The sequence below is a fragment of the Lemur catta genome, chromosome 12 (assembly GCF_020740605.2).
Source record: "Lemur catta isolate mLemCat1 chromosome 12, mLemCat1.pri, whole genome shotgun sequence".
NCBI lineage: Eukaryota > Metazoa > Chordata > Mammalia > Primates > Lemuridae > Lemur > Lemur catta.
The window spans coordinates 47,937,112-47,959,603 of NC_059139.1; the positions used below are offsets into that span (position 1 = coordinate 47,937,112).

The window sequence follows — 22,492 nt, forward strand, 5'->3', positions numbered from 1 at the left end:
AGGTTGCCATCTAGATGCAATGCTTTAATCCTAGTGTTGTATTTTCATCGCTCCGGTTATGGGGAGTATAAAGATACTACTTCAGCTGTTAGTTACACAGCCAGGCCGCACAGAGAAGCAGAATGTAGTTCAGATGAAAAGGTAACTGCACCATTCTGCAGCACCTCTGATAATGTACCAGAAGGCAGCATTCTTTGCTTCCTACTGTAGTGTTCTGCTAGCATATTAACTCACCTGAGGGCAGGGTGGTAGAGGCATCAGGTAAAACATGGCCATAAGAAACTCTGCAGAAGGGGCTTATGAATGTGACAGGTACCTCATTTGGTCTGCAGTTTTTCTGCGGCTTTCTTTGCCTTGACTTCTACCCATCCAGATGGGGAGAAGGGCTCCAAGTAGAAATAATTTCAGCTGTTCCACACTTTTAATTCCCTCTGAATTGCTCTGTATTTTAAAACCAAAGTATGGAAAATGAGAGGGACTGAAGCACATAAATAACAGCTTGTGTAAGTTTGAAAATAAGCCTTATTGTGTATGTGGCCTGGGAATTCAGAGCTGGAAAACATCTGACTTAATTAATAACATCTAGAACTTAATTGATGTTGCATATATACTTTAATTTTTTTTTTTTTTTTTTGAGACAGGGTCTAACTCTGTTACCCATACTAGAGTGCAATGGCATCATCATAGCTCACTGCAACCTCAAACTCCCAGGTTTAAGCGATCCTCCAGTCTCAGCCTTCTGAGTAGCTAGGACTACAGGTGTGTGCCACCATACCCAGCTAATTTTTGTAGATGTAGTAGGGTCTTGCTATATTTCTCAGGCTGGTCTTGAACTCCTGGCCTCAAGCAATCCTTCCACCTTGGCCTCCCAAAGTGCTATGATTGCAGGCATCAGCCACCACGCCAGTCCCCTACTTTAAATTTTGAAAATAGTCAGATGTTTGCCATATTATTTCATTATCTTTAGAAAATGTTCTTAAATACCCAATTTCACTTTTCAAGTAAAATGCATTCATATGTGTCTTGAAACTAGAAATTTAATTTTTGCTTCTGTATTTGCCTTAATTTAGAAAACATTTACAGCCTGAAGAAGAGTGAGACCCCATCTCTACTAAAAATACAAAGAAATTATATGGACAACTAAAAAAAAAATATATATATATATATAAAGTTAGCCGGGCATGGTGGCGCATGCCTGTAGTCCCAGCTACTCAGGAGGCTGAGGCAGTAGGATCACATAAGCCCAGGAGTTTGAGGTTGCTGTGAGCTAGGCTGACGCCATGGCACTCTAGCCCAGGCAACAGAGCGAGACTCTGTCTCAAAAAAAAAAAAAAAAAAGGAAGAAAATATTTATATGTAATAAAGTTATGAAATGTGATCAGAAAGCTCTGTTGTTAATCTTAGTTATTATAAATTTAAACTGTATTTCTCCTACATTAAGCCCAGAAGATAATCTTTAATGGATTTGTTTATTAGGACATTTTTAGCATCAGTATAGATTTAAGTGTATTTTATAGTTCATTTGTGAAAAATGCAAATAAAATGAGGCAATAACCAGATTAATATATTTACTTCACTTTTTAATAACAATAGTTCACAGCCTATTGATGATAATAAAGGTTCTTTTCTTTAAACTTGGGCCCTGGGTAATCCAATCAGACCTTAAGAATTTGTATGCTTAAAGAAGCATAACTTTCAGCAGTAATTTCTATTTATTGCAAATGTGCCGTTAGTAAAAGTGATACTTTATAAACAAGGAAGTCAGAATCAAAATCTGCATTTGAAAGAAGAAAATTCAGATTATTTTAACACTTGAAATTTCTTCCATGAATGAAGAAGAATTAAGATTTTTTCCCCCTAAAAATAAAACTTATTTTTCAGGTATAATTATTTTATATTATTTAATGCCTTTTTCCTCAGATAATGTTCCTACTGTAGGAAAATTCTAATTTAAGAAGGTTCCTTTACTTCCTAGAGAAGAATAAAAGAAAAAATATTCCTTTTTTTAAGGGAAAAAGGTATGAATTGAAACCCAATTCTGAGTTTCAATTAATTTAGATACAAAACTTAGTGAGTTTTACACAGGATATTTCCTTTTAAAATGTATACTGAAAAATAGATATCCTTTTTAAGAAAAACTTATAATCAGCCACGCATGTTGGCTCATGCCTGTTATCCTAGCACTCTGGGAGGCTGAGGCGGAAGGATAGCTTGAGTTCAGAAGTTCGAGACTAGCCTGAGCAAGAGCAAGACCCTATCTCTACTAAAAGTAGAAAAATTAGTAGGGTGCAGTGGCATGCACCAGTAGTCCCACCTACTCAGAAGGCTGAGGCAGGAGGATCACTTGAACCCAGGAGTTTGAGATTGCAGTGAGCTATGATGATGCCACTTGCACTCTAGCCATTGTGACAGAGCAAGACTCTGTCTCAAAAAAAAAAAACAAAAAAAACCCCAAAAACTTGTAGTCAATGTTTTCTTTGTTAAACAATTACAAAATATGAATGCTAAATGATAGCATTTCTGATCTTGGTTCCTAGAAACAAAACTAAACTACATTTGTTTTGTCTTCAGAAATAAGGAAAGGAAACCTAACTTATGAAGTATGCACTTCTTAAAATGAAAATGAGTTACTGTTTCTTTGTAATTTAGATAAACCAGGAGAGGAAGTTAATCAAGTAAATGAGCACGAACGATCCATCTCTCCACTACTTTTTGAAGAGAGTCCTCCTGATTTGCAGCTACCAGGAAATCCTTTCCAAGTGAACTTTGAAGAACAAAACAATCCTCAAATACTCCAAAACTGGGTTGTTTTTGGAACATCAGCCGAGGAAGTGGTAAAGGAAATTCGTTTTAGAATTGAGCAAAAAACAACACTGACAGCCAGTGCAGGTATATAAAAGGATGTCAATGGCCACTATGGTTATAATTTTCAGACTGGCTAACACAAGTGTAACATTACTAGTGTCTCATTATAAATTATATAGTAACATTTTACTTATCCATTCTTTGATTCTGCTTCTAACAACTTTACCTATTTAGAATAGTTGTGAACTTACAGGTAAATTGGAATTAAGCAGACAAGCAAGCCTATGAGCCAGAAGAAAAAAATTATCATATATCTTATGTAACTATCCTTTACTTAAGCTCAAAATATATTTTAATATATAATACTTGATTATTAGTTTTTCCTTGGGAAACTTCAGTCCTGTTCAAGATTATATTGCAGGAGAAAACTCAGATGGCCACAAGGTAGGAGACAAAAGAAACACCAATTACCAATGTAGCAGTCTAGAACCATCTGGTAAAAGGAAAAACATGTTTACATATGTTGATAACCCATGAGAGCATCATTGTGTCTTAGCATAATACCTGGTGTTCATCCTGAGGACCTTGAATTATCTTGTAAAAGCCATATTATTAATATGATTAGGTTAATCTTTTCTTTCTATACCAAAGCATAGTAATGAATAATAAATTTTAGGAAGATGTAGATAAAAGTTGAAATGAACTGTTTAATGAATATATTTTAATATACCTATTTCAAATTTTCTTAATCATTAAGACTCCTACAGATTGTAAAACACCTTTCTGAAAAATGATAATTTGCTTTATGAGTAACATAAAAAGGGTGAACAAATCTAATTATCATGATTTTAAATGCACTGTAACCCAGAATCTGATTTTTTTCTTTATGTGGATAATCTATGCAGAAGACCTTTTCAAAGAGTAAACATCCATCCTAGATTATATTCTAGATCTTTTCTGAAAAGTAGATGTAGAACCATCCTGTATTCCTAGTAAAGGTAGTAAGTAAACCAATAACACTTATTATTACTCAGCTCAGAAACTACTCTTAGATTTTAAAATATTGTAGAGAATTAAATATTGCACATTTTTGCTTCCATTGTATCTAATACAATTCCTTTTCCTAAAACTATAGCAAGTCCTGGGGAATATAAATGGTAATCAAATATTATTTTTAAAGTAGCATTACATATCATTTTAGATTTTTTGCACTTAACATTATTTTTTTCTGTTTCGTCATCACACATTTAAAAATCATGCATATCAATATCTTTGAGTCATCAGAATGTTTTTCTTTTAAGGCATTGCCCCTAATACAATGTTAGCAAAAATATGCAGTGATAAGCATAAGCCAAATGGACAATACCAAATTCTCCCCAACAGACAAGCTGTAATGGACTTCATCAAGGACTTACCCATTAGAAAGGTGAGATTTTATATAAAACTTATCTATATGTGTACTCTGAATTCTGAAGAGATACTATGTAGGCTGATAGTAATTGTTCTTTGCTGAAAAGGTTTAAAACAATAGGTAACAACCAAGAACTATGATGGGAGATTGAATTTGGACTTGAAGAACTCTTTCTGTGAAACCCTGGAAGTGAAGTTTAGGAGCTTGTTTGCTAGAAATTTTTAAGAAAGTAATAGATGACAGATTTTTAAGTGAACTCCTGCCAAGGAGAAGGGAAATAAAAAAGAATATTTGTGAGAGTCCCTTCAACTGTTACTTAATACTATCTCCATTCTAAAGTCCACATTGCTACCAGATTAATAGGCACGATACTTCAAAGAGATCTAGAATTTTAATTGTTTTTGAGAAAAAATAAACCAAAATACTTTACTATTTTTAAAATGGTAAAACTATCCCTTGGGGGTTCCAGAAAAGAGTATATTTTATAATTCTTCCTTATTAGAGCTTTTAGATTTCTCTGCATATGTATACTTCTTTTCAATAATTGCACTATATACAGCTGTATATGATGTTCTAGGACTTGCTCTTCTCACTGAACATAACATGTATGAATGAATTTAAATAAAGTATTTTTCAATACTCAGAAGAAAGGCTATATCAATGTATATAATGTATAATGATTACTGAATTGTGTATATAAGGTATAGCTATAGAGCAGTGTTTTCCAACATGTTTTTCAAGTTATGAATAGGTATTCTGTTTAAAAAGATTCTGGAGTCAAATAACATTGGAGTGTACCACTCTTGGTGGGTCCATATGTATAGTAATATATTGAAGATTCATAAATCTTATAGTAAAAAATTTCATTTAAATTTGTTTATCTCATCATCTCCCAAATTTATATGACCACAGGTCTCCTTTCTTACTGCCTTTTAAAATTCCATGAAACTCTAGTTTAGGAAATGTGGTCAAAAAGTAATTAAAGCAGTTTTCTTACATGACTTTTGAAGAAATTCACATTATTCATACCTTCTATTGATTATAAAAGGTACAATGAGATTTTAATCTCAATTCTTACCTTAATTTAAAAATCTATTAATGATAAATATTAATTTTTTTCTAGGTTTCCGGAATAGGAAAAGTTACAGAGAAAATGTTAAAGGCCCTTGGAATTATTACTTGTACAGATCTCTACCAACGGAGGGCATTACTTTCTCTCCTTTTCTCTGAAACATCTTGGCATTATTTCCTTCATATCTCCCTGGGACTGGGTTCAACACACCTGGCAAGGTATCTATATGTATATTCATTCTGCTTTTTCTTTATCATTTGCTGAAATACCAGTTTTAACCATTGAAATGAGGCTACATGGATAACATGTTTTAAACTTCTTGTAGGCTAGGTTAACTCAGAATATAATGTTTGAATTAAAGTAACAGATTGGATGTGGGAGAAAATGAAAAGACGAATCAAGAATCATTCCTGGGTTGTTGGCTTCAGCTGTTGGGTAGAAGGACAAAAGGAATGATGGCTACTTTCTTTTCTGTCCCTGCTTTGTGCTTTGTTCAGAATATTAAGAGAAATGCTGGTGGTCAAGTTGTTGAGGAAAGGAAGATGACTCATGTTCCATAATTCACCCATTAAGCAAGGAGATTTAATGATTCTTTGAAAGCCTTAATGAACTAACTACATTTGTTTTCTTTTCCAGATTTATAAGTGATTCATTCATTCAATACTAAGTACTTTGTGTTAGGCACTGTTCTAGGCACTGGGGATAACATTGAATATGACAAAGTCCTGCCTTTTTGGAGTTTATAGACCATTGTAAGAGGTAAAAAGTAAACAAATAAATAAAAGAAGAAAGTAAACCAAAGTGAGAATATAGAAAATGACTTGGGGGCATTCAGAGGCAGGGACCTGAAGGAGCCATTCATGCAAAGGCTAGGAGAGGAGAGAACAGCTAGAGGAAACGCCCTGAGTTTTTATTCCCTGCCACTCTTTCATCCAGGTCTTAAAAAGAGGAACCCTAGAAGATAGAACGGTTAACTGTTGGGGATGGGTGAAAAGAAGGGAATTTAAAAAGAATGGGAATCATGGAAGTCAACACAGGGCAATATTTTTATAATTTTGTCATCATCTTGTCAGCCTGCCCTCAAATGACTCCTTTATATTCTTGTACTTAACCTAAAAGACAACAATAAAATCACTGGGGATGCATATAAAATTGATTAACCAATTAAGCCTGCTAAATGTTATAGAGATTGCAAGGCTTATATTGCTTTTCTCATTTCTTCCTGCTCTTCATTCCTTTGAGTCCATACTTAGATCTTACGTGGACATAATGAAAGATAAAGATATCATAGCACTATAAATAATCTAGTATTTGAAGATAACAGGAAATAAAACTTTAATCCAAAAATTATCCTCTTTTTATTTCCATAGTGCTTAAAACAGTATAGTTCTGATATAAAATAAGATGTATTAACCTGTGGCATTTAAAGATGCAGGTAAAGCTTTTAGGTGAAATTCATAGGTATATAATATAATACAAAAGAGCAAGCTGCCTTCTCCATATATAGTCTCTGTTCCCCTACTCTGCTTTGTTTTTTAATCTGAGTACTTCTCCCCTTCTACCATATTCTGTATTGAGTTCTATGTTTATTTATCTGTCTCCCTCCACTGGAATGTAAGTTTCTCAAGGGCAGACAGTTGGTCTGTTTTGTTCACTACTGTATCCCCAAGTTCTAGAAACACTGCTTGAGTCATAATAAGTTCACTAAATATTTGGAAAATGAATAATCTATCTTTTCCAGTTTTGGGTTTCAACTACTTCTATCAGAGCAGCTAAAATCCAGCCAAACTAGTTGGTTCCGATTTCCAATCTTCATCCTATTACTATGTACCAAATTCTGACTGAGGTTCTATAAAGTGGCATAAATGAATAAAGAATAAGGTATAAAAGAGAAAAGTTAATGTACTAGACCACAAACTAAATAACTGATATTAAATTATTAATCTATCCTATAACTATAAACTATTATACTACTAACTCCTATTGGTTTTTATAAGTTGTGGGTTTTGATAGTCAGGCTTCTAATAGAAGGAATTTATAATATCTACCTATTTTCAAATTTGATCCATGACATATAATCATTTTAGCATCTAATTATCTATCTTCTTTGGTGATAGTTTTATTTTTAGATAAAAAACCCTCACTGTTTTTCGTGTTGTACAAATTTTAATTTAAAAAAATGAGATTTCTAAGGGCTAATTGACATGTTAAATCCTCTGGGTTAACTAAAAGGAACTCAGTCTTCTTTGAGAAAGACAATTAAAGACTTTTTTTTTTTTTTTCATTTCAAGGGATGGAGAGAGGAAAAGTATGAGCGTTGAGAGGTAATGTTTTGTTAGTTACTTAATTGTTAATTGTTCATAATTCATGTTATTTTTAAATAATTTTTAAATTAACTTTTAGTAAAATATCACTGAAATAAACAAATGTATTTGCAAATCACTGTAACAATGTTCAGCTGTTCACACACCTGAAGTAAATACCCCAATACAATGCTTTATCATTTTCAGTTGCTATATTCTCAGTGGGAAAAAATTAACTGCACCTATTATTTTTAATGTTGGTTTTAATCCTTTTCAGTGAAAACCAAGCATTTTAGGGTCCCAAATCTTAATTTTTAGCTTATTTATAAGGAAAATTATATTGAGTATTTACTTGGGAAATTTAAGAAGTGACGGGGAATTCTTTCAATATTTGAAACTCTTCAAATATTAGTGAATGAACGGAGGCATCAAATAGTAAAATATTACTGATGAAAGAGAGCCTAGAGATGATCTAGTTTAGTGATTTACAGTTTTGTTTGAAAGTCAAGTGAAATCTTAATGGAACCTTATTGTTTGGGGAAATATGACATTGTTTGGAAAGTTGCTCAACTATCTCCTCAAAGCAGCAAAGTTCCATTGAGACACTTAAGAAACACTGACCTAGTACAAGGTTGATATTCATATTTCACATATATTATTTCTGGTCAGAAAGATAAATGACTTTTACAAGACAACACAATAAATGGCTTTGATAAAAATTGCTGTTTTAGGCTTTGACTTAAAAGTGATCAAAAGGAGAGAGAAAAAAAGAAACATCCAAAAATGAGATAGTATTCTATTTAATAAATTTATATTCCATTTTGTCTTTTGTTATTGAGACTATTACTTGATATACAGGCATATATCCTCTACTTTCTGGAAACTCTTTCCTTGCTTTTTAAAAATTGCATTAGAACATCAAATTTGGTATGGAGTTGAGGGGAGGGAGATTGCAATTCGTATCACATGCAAAGAGCTAACTTCTCTAATATATATGTAAAGAATTCTTATAACCAATAAGAAAGGGCTAGTAAACCAAAAGAAAATATGAACAAAGATCTAATCAGTTAACAGAAAAGAAAATACAAATGGTTCTCAAAACAAGTGAAAATATTCCCATTCTCATTTAAAAAATATAGATCGATAGTTCTCAGAGATACCTTTGCTCATTAATCAGGTTGGCAAAGATTCTAACTCTATTGGCAATAGTGTGGGATTGAAAAAGGTATAAATTCTGGAGGAGAGATATATTAGTTTCTTATTCCTGTTATAACAAATTATTGCGAATTTAGTGGCTTGAAACAACATAAATTTATTCTCTTATTCTGAAGGTCAGAAGTCCTAAAATTAAGGTGTTGGTAGGGCTGTAGAGGCTCTAGGAGAAAATCCATTTTTTTACCAAAAACTTCTAGAGGCTGCCTGCATTCCTTGACTGGTGGCCTCAGCGTCTTCTCTTTCTCTGACTCTGACCCTCCTGCCTCTTTCTTATAAGGACCCTAGGGATTACGATGGGCACACCTGGATATTTCATCATAATTTTATCATCTCTGCAAAGTCCTTTTGCCATGCGAGTTACTAGGTGCACAAATTCCAAGGATGTGGACATCTTTGGGGACCAGTATTTGGCCTATTACAGCGGCAAGAAATTTGGCACTACCTATGAAAAGCACAGATACAATATGTACTTTGATCCCATAATTCTTTTTCTAGAAATTCATTCCACAAATGGAATCACATGTTGTTTCACATGTATACAAGGTTATTCATTGCATATTTTTATGATAGCAAAAGATTGAAAATAATTTTAATATCCATGAATAGAGAACTGGTTAAATGACCTTACGTTTTTAATTTAGAATATTATGGGGCCATATAAAAATGAGGAAATTACTTGCTCATAGGGAACTCTCACCAAGATAATTGAGAAAATCAAGATGCTTAACAATGTACTTAATACTCTACTGTTTATATAAAAAATGAAAGGAAAATGCTTATATTTGTATGAAATATCTCTGGAGGAATTCATAAGAATAAGAAGCTATTGCTGCTAGGAAAGAGAAATGAGTAGCTGGGGACGATGTTAGAAAGGAGACTCTTTACTGAACAGTTACTTGCTGAGGGTTTTGTACTCATCACTCTGGTCTTTTCTTAGTGTCGTCTTTTATGTTAATATTGCCTATAAACTTCTTTCAACACTCATGCAGATTAATTCAAAATATCTTTAATCTTACCAGCTCTCCATTTTCAGTTGCCTATTAGACAGCTCTGCCTAGGTACCGTGAACCAAACCCTTAATTTACTTAAAGATATTTCCCATCCAGAAAATCTATGTGCAGTACTTGGAATAATGTTGTCATCTGTACTTTCTTAAGACAATCTTCTGTAACAGGCTTTCTCTCTCTCTGTCTCTCTCTACACACACACACACACACACACACACACACACACACACACACACACACACACACACAGATATGTATACATATACACACTAATATGTTTTAAGTTCTTGGGGGCATTATCATTATCTGTTGGTGACTTTAATCATTTTTTTAATATTGTAGAGAGAACAAGAGCATAAAATTGCTCCTTTGTTAATCAGCTTACCTATCTAAATGGTTTTCTATTTACTGATTTATGGTTTACTGATTAATGGTTTTCTGTTTTCTGATTTACTTATGTAAATCTTAGATGTTTTTACTTAACTATATCGTAATTCATCTGAAAACTTTATTTTGTACTTCAGAAAATATAACTTAACGCTAGACCGTAAAAACATACTATATCATTCCCAAATTATCCTGAATTATAGTTTACTCTGTGCACCAAAATCATTCTTGATTTTCTAGGACATTCAGTGAGATAAGTAAAGCAGAAGAACAGTACAGCTTGTGCCAAGAACTTTGCAGTGAACTTGCTCAAGATCTACAGAAAGAAGGACTTAAGGTACTTTATTTTGATGTGGTGTTCTTAGTTTTTAAATTTTTTAATAATAAAATGCTACCTTAAAGCAAGAGTTAGAGTACATTTTTTTATTTTTAATTATTATAGGTACATAATAGTTGTATATTTTTATAGGATACATGTGATGTTTTGATACAGGCATACAATGTGAATTAATCAAATCAGGGTAATTGGGATGGGTATCCATCACCTCAGGCATTTAACTTTTCTTTCTGTTAGGAACATTCCAGTTCCACTGTTTTAGTTATTTTAAAGTATACTCTAACTTCTTGTTGATTATAGTCACTTTGTTGTGCTATCAAATGTTGTTCATTCTATCTACCTAATTGTTAATATATTTTTGTATTCATTAACCGTTCTCACTTTATCCCCTCTTCCCTGCTACCCTTCCCAGCTTCTGATAACCATCATTTTACTTTCTGTCTCCATGAGATCAATTGTTTTTAATATTTAGCTCCCACATATCAGTGAGAACATGAGATTTGTCTTTCTGTGTTTGGCTTATTTCACGTAATGTTCTCCAGTTCTATCCATGTTGTTTCCAGTGGCAGGATTTCATTATTTTTGTGGCTATATAATATTCTATTGTGTATATATACCACAATTTCTTTATTCATTCATCTGTTGATAGACACTGACGTTGATTACATATCTTGGCTATTGTGAATAGTGCTATAATAAACATGGGAGTACAGATATCTTTTTGATATACTGAATCACCATCCTTTGGATATATACCCAGAAGTGGGATTGCTGGGTCATATGGTAGTTCCATTTTCAGCTTTTTGAGGAGCCTCCATACTGTTTTTCATAGTGGTTGCACTAATTTACATTCCCATGAACAGTATATGAGGGTTCCACTTTCTCCATATCCTCAACAGCATTTGTTATTACCTGTGTTTTTGATAAAAGCCATTTTAACTGGAGTGGGGTGGTATCTCATTGTAGTTTTGATTTGCATTTCTCTGATGACTAATGATGTTGAGCATTTTTTCACATACCTGTTGGCCATTTGTATGTCTTCTTTTGAGAAGTGTCTATTCACATCCTTTGCCCATTTTTAAGTTGGATTACTTGACTTTTTCCTGTTGAGTTGTTGGAGTTCCTTATATATTTTAGTTATCAATCCCTTGTCAGATGGGTAGTTTGCAAATATCTTCTCCCATTCTGTGGATTGTCTCTTCACTTTGTTCTTTGTTTCCTTTGCTGTGTAGAAGCTTTTTGACTTGATGTAATCCCTAGATTACATATGTCTTAATGATGAATACAAATTAGTAAATGTTGGTATAGGGTATTCCTGTCCCTAACAATCAGAGTCATATTCAATTCTGACCTATGTCTGAGGTCTATGATGATGTTATTCTTTGAAGAAGCAAGTGATGGGGGGTGGGGGGAGGGGATGGGTGTATGCCTACATGATGAGTGCGTTGCACACCCTCTGGGGAATGGTCATGCTTGAAGGTGCAGACCCGGGGAGGTGGGGGGGGGGAGGGGATGGAGGTATGACTACATGATGAGTGCCAGGTGCACTGTCGGGAGAATGAGAACGGACGCGCTTGGGACTCTGACTCGGGGGGATGGGTGGGACATGGAAAATGTATATAACCTAAACTTATGTACCCCCATGATGAGCTGAAATAAAAAAAATATATATATTAAAAAAAAAAAAAAAAAAATCTAGCACTCAACCCAATTATGTAAATTCACAATGTCTATCATCCAATAAAATATTATCAAGTATGCAAAGAACAAAAAAAAAAAAAAAAGAAGCAAGTTATGAGGCTGCAATGGTTTCAGTATAATTCCAGAGGACTTTACACTGCCTCAGGAATACATTTGAATAAGTTTGAAACCAGAGTTATGCCAGGCACGGTGTCACGTGCCTGTAGTCCCAGCTATTTGCGAGGCTGATGCAAGAGAATCACTTGAGTCCAGGAGTTCTGAGTTATAGTGCACTATGCACTAGGCTTCTCCACTGTAAAGTTATTATTTTTTCCTTTGGCATTGAGTCAGTAAGTCTAACTCTCCTTCAAGTGAGGGGGGAGGGCAGGAATTAAGTTCCACCTCCAGGAAATACTAAAATATGCATAAAATAAAATTTGTCATTTTAACCCTTTTTAAGTGTATAGTTCAATGGTATTAAATATTAATACATTCACATTATTCTTCCACCATCACCACCATCTATCTCTAGAACTTTTTCAACATCCCCAACTAAACTTTGTACCCATAAAACACTAGCTGTAAAGGGAGTTATTACATGTAAATTGTTTAGCATATTATCTAGCATGTAGCAGGCATGTAATAAATGTGAGCTATCCATAAGACCTTTTCAATGAGGCACCTTTAGATTTTTTTTTTCCTTCCTTTTTAGGTCCTGAATTAACCTCTAAGAAAGATTCAATAAAAAGAAAGATGATCAGTTAACTTTGCCTTTATATGAAGGTCTTTTATAAAATTTCAGTTGGGAAGGGTAGTAATAATTATTGCTAAAATAGGATTTTAGCTTCCTTATGGATTTTAATTATTTATAACAGTTTTTATTGCCATGTTTTATAAATAATTGATTATACTTCCATATTATATGTACATAAGAGACCTTTCTGAATGTTTCTAATTGTAAATAACTTTTTTCTAGAAGTTAGAAAGCCATATATAATAATGTATTCTATATGTTATAGGGTAGAACTGTTACCATTAAGCTGAAGAATGTGAATTTTGAAGTAAAAACTCGTGCATCTACAGTTTCATCTCTTGTTTCTACTGCAGAAGAAATATTTGCTATTGCTAAGGAGTTATTAAGAATAGAAATTGATGCTGATTTTCCACATCCCTTGAGATTAAGACTTATGGGTATGACTTCTCTTTTCTTCTTTTTCCTTAAATCTGCTAAATTTTCCCAAATAATCAGCTTTGGAAATACAGATAGTCCCTGACTTAATGATGGTTCAACTCACATTTTTTGACTTTGCGATGGTACAGAAACAATATGCATTCAGTACACTCTCAACTTACAATCAGGTTGTGCCCCAATAAACCCATCATAAATTGAAAATATTATAAATTGACAATATTTTCAATTTATGATGGATTTATCAGGTACAACCCCTTTGTAAGTCAAGGACCACCTGTATTCTTACCTTCATTTTATTTCTTAAAACTGTTTAGGAAGTTCTTACTGTCCTGCTGCCATTTATCTTAATTCTTAGAACCTGATATATGTGAAGACCTGGTCATTAGTTTAATTCCAGTAAGAACCAATTAAAGTTGTTCTTGATTACTTAATGAAATTATTGAGGCTAGATACATTTCAAAATTCAAAACTTTTCATATTTTAGGAAGCAAATTGAGTGCATGTAGAATATCTTTTGTATTATGACTTTGGGGATCTGGGGCAACACCTTATGATCAAACACATTAAAATTCTGTAGCAGAACAAAAAAAATTTGTAAGCTGTGAAGACTAAATAACCTTGCATTAATTCAGTCATCAGCTATCACCTGTTGCTTAAAATTTTCAGAAATTTCTGGATTTCAGAATTACAGATAAGAAATTGCGATGCTATGAAACCACATTTCCACTTACTACATGGTAAAAACTAACAAGCCATGTTTCCAAAGTAAACTGAGTGAGAGTATGTATGTGTATGGATCAGCACTCCAAATGCCCACTTTACTAGTAATAGTGGTTCATTAGTCAAATTTTCATATATGAAAGGTACAGCACACACTGAAAGTGATGATTGAATAAAGTGTTAATTATAAGAGCCAAAGAGCAGATGTCTATAGAAGCATTATTCATAATTACCAAAACTTGGAAGCAACCAAGATGTCCTTCAGTAAGTGAATGGATAAACTATGGTACATCCAGGCACTGCAATAATATTCAACACATAACAGAAATGAGCTATTAAGCCATGAAAATACATGGAGGAAACTTAAATGCATATGGTTAAGTGAAATCTGAAAAGGCTCTGTACTATATGATTCCAACTATATGTCATTCTGGAAAAGGCAAATTAGGGAGACTATAAAAAGATCAGTGGTTGTCAGGGTAGAGGGGAAGGAGGGATGAATAGGCAAAGCACAGAAGAATTTGGGGACAATTAAACTATTCTGTATGATTATATAATGGTAGATACATGTCATTATAAATTTGTTTAAGCCCATAGAACGTACAATACCAAGAGTGAACCCTAAAGTAAACTATGAATTTTGGGTGATCATGTGTCAGTATACATTCATCATTGTAACAAATGTACCAATCTGGTCCAGGATGTTGATGGGGGGGTGGGAGTAGGCTGTGCATGTGCCCAGGCAAGGGATAGATGGGAATTCTGTCCCTTCTGCTCAATTTTGCCATGAATCTAAAATTCCTCTAAAAAATTAAGTCTATTAAAAAAAGAGCTAAAGAGTCTGTATAGCGGATTCCAAATAGTTATTATTATTTAATGTTATTATGTGTCAGATATTAATTGAAAGTCCTATATATTCAACTCTGATGGATAGTTAATATTTAATGATATCCTTTTTTAAAGGAAAGTAAATTTCCACTCATAATACCAGCTATAAAAAAGCATCCTTTAATTTAGAAAATATATCCAGTGTTGTTTATTATTACTCTCCAGTGTTTTGTGTATATCACAATAGTACTGTGCAAAATGTTTTTATGCATTGTGAGTGAATTGACTTTGTTGGATTTGAAATTAATTGTGGTTGGTTTAATTTAGGTGTTCGGATATCTAGTTTTCCCAATGAAGAAGACAAGAAACACCAACAAAGGAGTATTATTGGCTTCTTACAGGCTGGAAACCAATCCCTGTCAGCCACTGACTGTATACTAGAGAAAACTGACAAAGATCAGTTTGTAAAACCTCTAGAAATGTCTCAAAAGAAGAGTTTCTTTGACAACAAACTATCAGAAAGGAAGTGGAGCCACAAAGACACATTTAAATGTGAAACTGTGAATAAACAAAGTTTACAGACATCACAACCATTCCAAGTTTTAAAGACGAAGATGAGTGAGAATTTAGAAACATCAGAGAATTCAGATAACTGTCAGATACTTACCTGTCCTGTTTGCTTTAAGGAGCAAGGACACATTAGTCTGGAAGCCTTTAATAAACATGTAGATGCATGTCTTGATGGACCTTCAATCAGTGAAAACTCTAAAACGTCCTCATGTTCACATACTTCCTCTACCAATGTTAACAAGGAAGAAAATGTACATTATTCTTTTTCACTTTGTGAGAAGCAAAATTATGAAGCCCATCTGAAAAACATACAAATCACTTCAGTAGACTGTGTAGATTTTGTGGGCACAATAGATAGTTCATCTAAAGCAGAAAGTGTAGATACTTTAAGTAATAAGCACAGTAAGGAGGAATGTTCTAGTCTCCCAAGCAAGTCTTTTAATGTTGAAAACTGTCATCAGAATTCTTGTACTGTTTCATTGGAAAATGAAGATGTTGGGTTATTAAGCAGGCAAGAATCCCACCAGCCTTATTTATATGAAGTAATAACAGGCCAAACTCTAGTTTGTCCTATTTGTAACCTAGAACAAAAGACTTCAGATCTTACCCTGTTCAATGCACATGTGGATATTTGCTTAAATAAAGGTATCATCCAAGAACTGAGAAAGGATAAAGCTAATCCAGTTAATCAACACAAAGAAAGCTCCAGAAGTACTGGTGAGTTTGTAGTCATTTTAAAGAACTTGATTTTCTAGGAATATATTTTATTAAAATTAGTAAGATTATTGTTAAATCTGAAATACATACTAATACAGGGGTAGTTTGTATATGCTACTATTTAGGAAAATGTTGGCTACCTTTCCATAGGTTAGAATAACTCAAGCCAATAGACTGTGAATTTTGGGGAAACTTTGGTTTGGGCTTGATTTAGCACAGGAAGAGCACAATGGTTTAAGGAGTTGAATGATCTAATCAAAAAAGAAATTCCTTCGGGGCCGGGCTTAGTGGCTCACACCTGTAATCCTAGCACTCTGGGAGGCCAAGGCGGGCGGATAGCTTGAGGTCAGGAGTTCGAGACCAGCCTGAGCAAGAGTGAGACCCCCCCCCCCATCTCTACTAAAAATAGAAAGAAATGATTTGGACAGCTAAAAAATATATATATAGAAAGAATTAGCCGGGCATGGTGGCGCATGCCTGTAGTCCCAGCTACACGGGAGGATGAGGCAGAAGGATCGCTTAAGCCCAGGAGTTTGAGGTTGCTGTGAGCTAGGCTGACGCCACGGCACTCTAGCCAGGACAAAAGAGCAAGACTCTGTCTCAAAAAAAAAAAAAAAAGAAATTCCTTCAGAGAACGTTTGCTAATGTTAAAAGGCCCAGTGGTTAATTAACAATAATTGGATAGCCAGAAAGCCTCTTTAACTTGTTTTTCATTAGTGCTGGCTCTACCCAGATTTCAAAAATAAAATTAAGTGTACTGCTAACAAAACTAGTAAATTACAAAGAACTTATACTATAAAGTTAGTTTTTGGTATACATAGATATGAACTATATAGTACCAAGGAAGTTTTTTTTTTTTTTTTTTTTTTTTTGTGAGACAGAGTGTTGGTTTGTTGCCCTGGCTAGAGTGAGTGCCGTGGTGTCAGCCTAGCTCACAGCAACCTCAAACTCCTGGGCTTAAGCAATCCTATTGCCTCAGCCTCCCGAGTAGCTGGGACTACAGGCATGCGCCACCACGCCCGGCTAATTTTTTCTATATATATTTTTAGTTGTCCAGATAATTTATTTCTATTTTTAGTAGAGACAGAGTCTCGCTCAGGCTGGTCTCGAACTCCTGACCTCGAGCGATCCGCCCTCCTCGGCCTCCCAGAGTGCTAGGATTACAGGCGTGAGCCACCGCGCCCGGCCAAGAAAGTTTTTATTATCTTTAATCACTTAGTTTTAACCTTTTAAATTTTTATATAGCTTCTCAGTTATTTCATGTTATTCATATTTCCTAACTTTTCTTTCCTCTAAAGGTAGCTCAAGCAGAGTACAGACGACAGTAACAAGAACAAAAAGGTATGGCTAATTTGAGCTTTAATAAAGCTGGCTACAAAACTGTCATATTCTGAGGTCTAATTTTTAGGAGATGTTAAATTTTGCTTTTATGAATCATTAAGTAAACAAATTATTTTCTTTTCTAAAACATCAAGTATTCAATATAAAATATAAATTATTTTCTAAAATCTCTCTGTGCATTTTAACTGTATGTTCTTTTTCATTCTAGGCCAGGACTGATGACAAAGCACCCAGCATCAAAGAAAATAAAACCAATCAATTCAAAATATACCCTTGATATATTTTTTAAATGAACATTGAACATTTTATCATTGATTTTTAATTGAAACTTGTTATTTTTTAATAATCAATGAATTTATTCTTCATCTTTTTAAGTTTACAGATTTATTTAGTGAAGGCAAGTGCAATAATCCTTTTCCAAATTACATTGCTTTTCTAAGAATTTGGAATATATACTAATTTACTTCTGTTTATCTTTTTTATAACCATGAGTATTTTACTTCTGTGGTACATCAATTGGAAATCAGTTCCGTTAGAGATAATTTTAAAAAGAGGAATTAGGAATGGGATCAGAAAGTGATTTCTTTATTATTTTATAGTGACTATAAAAACATATTTATTTCTCCACTTTCACTGCTTCACTTGACTAGAGCCTAAAAAAATAAATAAATAAATAAAAATAAACATATATATATATATAAGGGCTCTCAGAGATTCACACAAACCTATTTTAGTACAAGAATTTTTCAGCACTTAACCACTTTGTTGGCACTGGACTGCTATATTTGATCCTAGTATCTTTAGATACCTCATGAGCATTCAAAATTAAAATTTATCATAAATTCTATAAAAAGTATTAGCTTAACTAGTATAAGTGGTTTTGTTACCTTCAGCAAAATAGTATCACAGTATTATCTGTGTAAAAAGGTTTTTTGCTTAAAGTATGATTATTCTTTTGGGTTTTCTTATTTAAGATTCCTTTATGTAATGAGTAAGCACTTGATACACTTTAAAAAATATTTACTCTAAGATTCAAAGTAGCTTTTTTTTCATATATGATTTTCAATTGGCAGTATTTCATTTCTTGGCAATTATGTTGGTACTTTCCACAAATCTATGAAGAATAAATTGTATAGTGTATTTTTATTATAATCTTCAAGAGAAAACTGTAATTACAAAGCTTAATGTGTATTAAAATGTCTCACTTACCTTAGTTATATTTCTATCAACATTTTTAATAACATTTGTGAAAGAAGACTGCTTGATAGTTAGCTTAACTAGTTGCTTCAAACACCTTTGTGCTATCAGTGAGTTCTTATCAAAAAACAATTATTTAATTGTAACATGAAGATGGAAGCCTTTTTCTGTTACTAAATTAGAGAAAAAAAAGGTGGGTAAGTTCTGGGATCAAACCTAGTTCTGTTTTACGAGGGCTCAAAAGTTGTTTCATTCCTAGAATTTGCTAAACTTCCAATTTGATCTCTGAAACCATCCACAGGTGTGAGATATGCCAAGAGTTTTTTTGTTTGTTTTTTTGCTAGTGATTCAGGGCAGAGACCCTGGTTGTCCTTCAACATTCTACTTTTCTATCATATTATTAGAACTTTAGCTAGGTACATGATCACCCAGAATATGGGTCACCCACTATTGGATTTCATCACTTCTTTATTTTATAAACCACTAAGAAAGAAACAATAAAATGGGGAGTCCAGTAGGTTACCACTGCATAAATATGGAATACCATATTCCAAGGATAAATTAGAAACAGACCGGGTGTGGTAGCTCACACCTGTAATCCTAGCACTCTGGAGTCCGAGGCAGGAGGATCACTTGAGGTCAGGAGTTCAAGAGCAGCCTGAGCAAGAGCGAGACCCCGTTTCTACTAAAAATAGAAAAAATTAGCCAGGCATGGTGGTGTGTGCCTGTAGTCCCAGCTACTCGGGAGGCTGAAGCAGGAGGATCACTTGAGCCCCGGAGTTTGAGGTTGCAGTGAGCTATGATCAGGCCACTGCACTCTAGCCCAGGCAATAGGGCAAGACTCTGTCTCAAAAAAAAAAAAAAAGGCAGCAAAGCAACTTGCATGCTCAACCTTGGCACTGGTTGGAAGGAGGATCTGTCACTGAAAATTTAAACCACAAACTAGTACATGTGTAGGTTTGTAGTCTGAATTCACATGAATGGTACGGTCCCAAAAAGCTCAAGCAGAAAATTCAATTAAAGTGATCTTAGGTTAGTATTGTCCCTAGTGACTGCTAGAAGCAAATGCAAATCCTCTCTGGAAGAACTCGTCTTCAATTCAGGCAGATGATTTAATATCTCAAAGAGATATTAAAATATGAAAAATAAGTATTGCAGAATTGATGCCCTACAGTATATCTCTCACCTTTGCAGCTCACACCCTCCCAGCTAGGTATAGCCATGTGGCAGAGTTTTAACCAATGGGATAAAAAAGGAAAGATTGTGCATGGTAGTTTCTGGGAAACTTTATTTCTCTTTGCCTCTTCTTCCAATTTCTTTCCTCCATCTGCTGCCTGGAAGAAGATGCTGCTATTCACACCTGAACATAAGGGTTGCACCTGGACGTGGTAGAGTAATGGGCTGGAGGGTCTGGTTCCTGAGGACTTTGTAAAACAGAGGCATATCAGCACTGGCCTGCACACTTCCAGACTTTCACAAGAAATAGAAATCAAAACCTTTTTTAAGCCATAGTCACTAAGGTTTTTCTGTTAATTATAGCTGAATCCTAACTGATATAGGACATAAAGGTTATTAAGACATCTTTGTCCTCCAGGAATGAAGACCCATCCCAAGTGACAGTTGCCATTCAGTGTGGGAAGGGCTGTGGTAGGTGAATATATACAGTGGGAGTGTAGGGAGAAATCACCTGATAGAGGATGGCAAAGAGAAATTAAGGAAGGTGTTTTTAAGGAGAAATCCTTGAACAGGTCCTGAATTTAAAGGTTTACTTCAGAATTAGACATAGTCCCTTATTCAAGACCTTCCTTTCTGGGAGAAACTACAGCTTTCAGGACCTGTGGACAGGTTACTATTTACCTGGCTGAATTGTATTCCATATTTATTTGATAAATACTTATTGCAGGCCTGGTACTATTTTAGCCACTGGAGATGCACCAAGGAATGAACTTTTAAAAATCTCTGTGAAATTTACATTCTAGTTGGGGAGATAGACACTAAACAAACAAATACAGGCTATTATCTTAGTGACAAGCTCTACAAAGGGAAGAGACAACAGCATAAGGGAATGGAATGTGAAGTCAGGGGATACTGCTTTAGAATAGGAGGGTGGGGAAGGTTCCAGTAAGAAAATGACATTTAACCTGTGACTTTAATGCTAGGAAGGATCAAACCATTAAAAAAATTTGGAAAGGAGGGTCGGGGAGAAGAGGTTCCAGGCCTAGGGAAATGGAAGGTCAATGGCTCTGGAGCAGGAAACACTGAATGAGCATCAAGAATGGAGAAGAGTTATAGGGCCTGAGGTTCAAGAGATGAGCAGGACCAAATCATGCAGGGCAATATCTTTTTATGTACTAGCATACTTAGAATTAATCTTCTGGTTGAAAACTAATCTGTTATTTGAAACAAGTTGAAAAAGAAAAACATCATCCACAGTGTACCTTATAGCTTCTTCTCTAGCCCAAGCTCTCAGGGAAGTTAAGGAAATGAAATACAGCGAAGGCTAAGATTTACGAAGTGCACTGCTTTGCGGTTTTTGTCTCATCTGTCAGAGTACAGATACACTTTTATAAGGATATATAGCATAAAATGATGATACATTTGCTCCTGTCATTATTGATAAGAGGATTTTAACAAAATTAAATTTCTTGGTTTAGAATTTGAAAGCAATTTGTATGCCATGAATTTCTTGGATAAACAATTCAGATCTTTCTGTACTTGGCTGTATGATTTCCATTGGTCTGGTGCTGTTTCCACTGTTCTTTGTTTTTCAATTTTCATAATATTAGTTGTAAACATACTATATATAGATATAATTTTGTCCTGTTTTTCTGTTTGCATGTTATACTTTTCATATTAGTATATAGTCTTATTTCTGCATAATATACAATTCAATGTATTTGCTATTGTTTTGATCATATCCCTAATACAAACATTATGCCCATTTTGCTTTTTTCAAAGGAAGTTTGAAATTACAGGTGCTCTGAACACAATAAATTACATTTTGCCATTTTTTGACAACTTTTGATTGTTTTCAATTTAATGTTTCAAATTTGGTGCACATTAATTTGAAGGGGAAAACTGACAAGTTTAAAACATTGATATTATAAAATTTATATTAAAATGATACACATTTTATAAATTGGTAAGAATACAAAATAAATGAAAACCAGATTACCTCTTATTTGAAGTTTATTTGGGGGGCCAGAATTTGCTCCTATAGTATTTCATTTTTTAAAAGAATCAGTCAAGAAAGATTATAATTGTGTGATTATCAAATGAGAAATTTAGAATCTTATTTTATCCATAAGAAAATTCTGGAAGCCCATTTAGAAATGATTTAATATTGAAGTTCCAATAGTGTTTGTTATAAATCCAACCTCGACATCTCTCAAAATTGTACAAAGAAGTGGTAGAGTATGAGCTGGGAGTTTATTAGGGCTTGTAGATTTCTCAGGATGTTTTATTTCGGTACAACCAAACCTTAGCACAGCGCAGGCCACACTTAAAGGCGGATTCTCCTAGGCCAGCCCAGACCACGTTAGGATTGGAGAACCAGAGGCATGTTGCAGGCATGTTGCTCAGCTAACCACCCCGAACAGAGAGCGGACTCAATCCTGCGGTCCTGCCGGGGCCAACCTGCCCGTGTCCAACCCCGAGCCCTGGGTCTGGGTCTGGGTCCTGCCCGGCTCTCTGGGCCCGCGGGGGCGACC

At 34.3% G+C, this 22,492-nt stretch overlaps 1 protein-coding gene across 4 annotated transcripts in view; it reads left to right on the forward strand.

The window, feature by feature from the left end:
* POLK (DNA polymerase kappa) overlaps positions 1-17,898 on the forward strand; it is a 72,755-nt gene extending 54,857 nt beyond the window's left edge. For all 4 annotated transcript variants that reach the window (XM_045566412.1, XM_045566413.1, XM_045566411.1 and 1 more), the window contains 9 exons: positions 2,650-2,889; positions 4,107-4,231; positions 5,340-5,506; positions 7,580-7,612; positions 10,441-10,537; positions 13,237-13,408; positions 15,285-16,244; positions 17,543-17,585; positions 17,794-17,898. In XM_045566412.1, coding sequence (XP_045422368.1) covers positions 2,650-2,889; positions 4,107-4,231; positions 5,340-5,506; positions 7,580-7,612; positions 10,441-10,537; positions 13,237-13,408; positions 15,285-16,244; positions 17,543-17,585; positions 17,794-17,878 — 1,922 coding nt within the window. In that variant the 3' untranslated portion in view covers positions 17,879-17,898. The remainder of the gene's footprint in view (positions 1-2,649; positions 2,890-4,106; positions 4,232-5,339; positions 5,507-7,579; positions 7,613-10,440; positions 10,538-13,236; positions 13,409-15,284; positions 16,245-17,542; positions 17,586-17,793) is intronic.
* Positions 17,899-22,492: the final 4,594 nt, after the last annotated feature.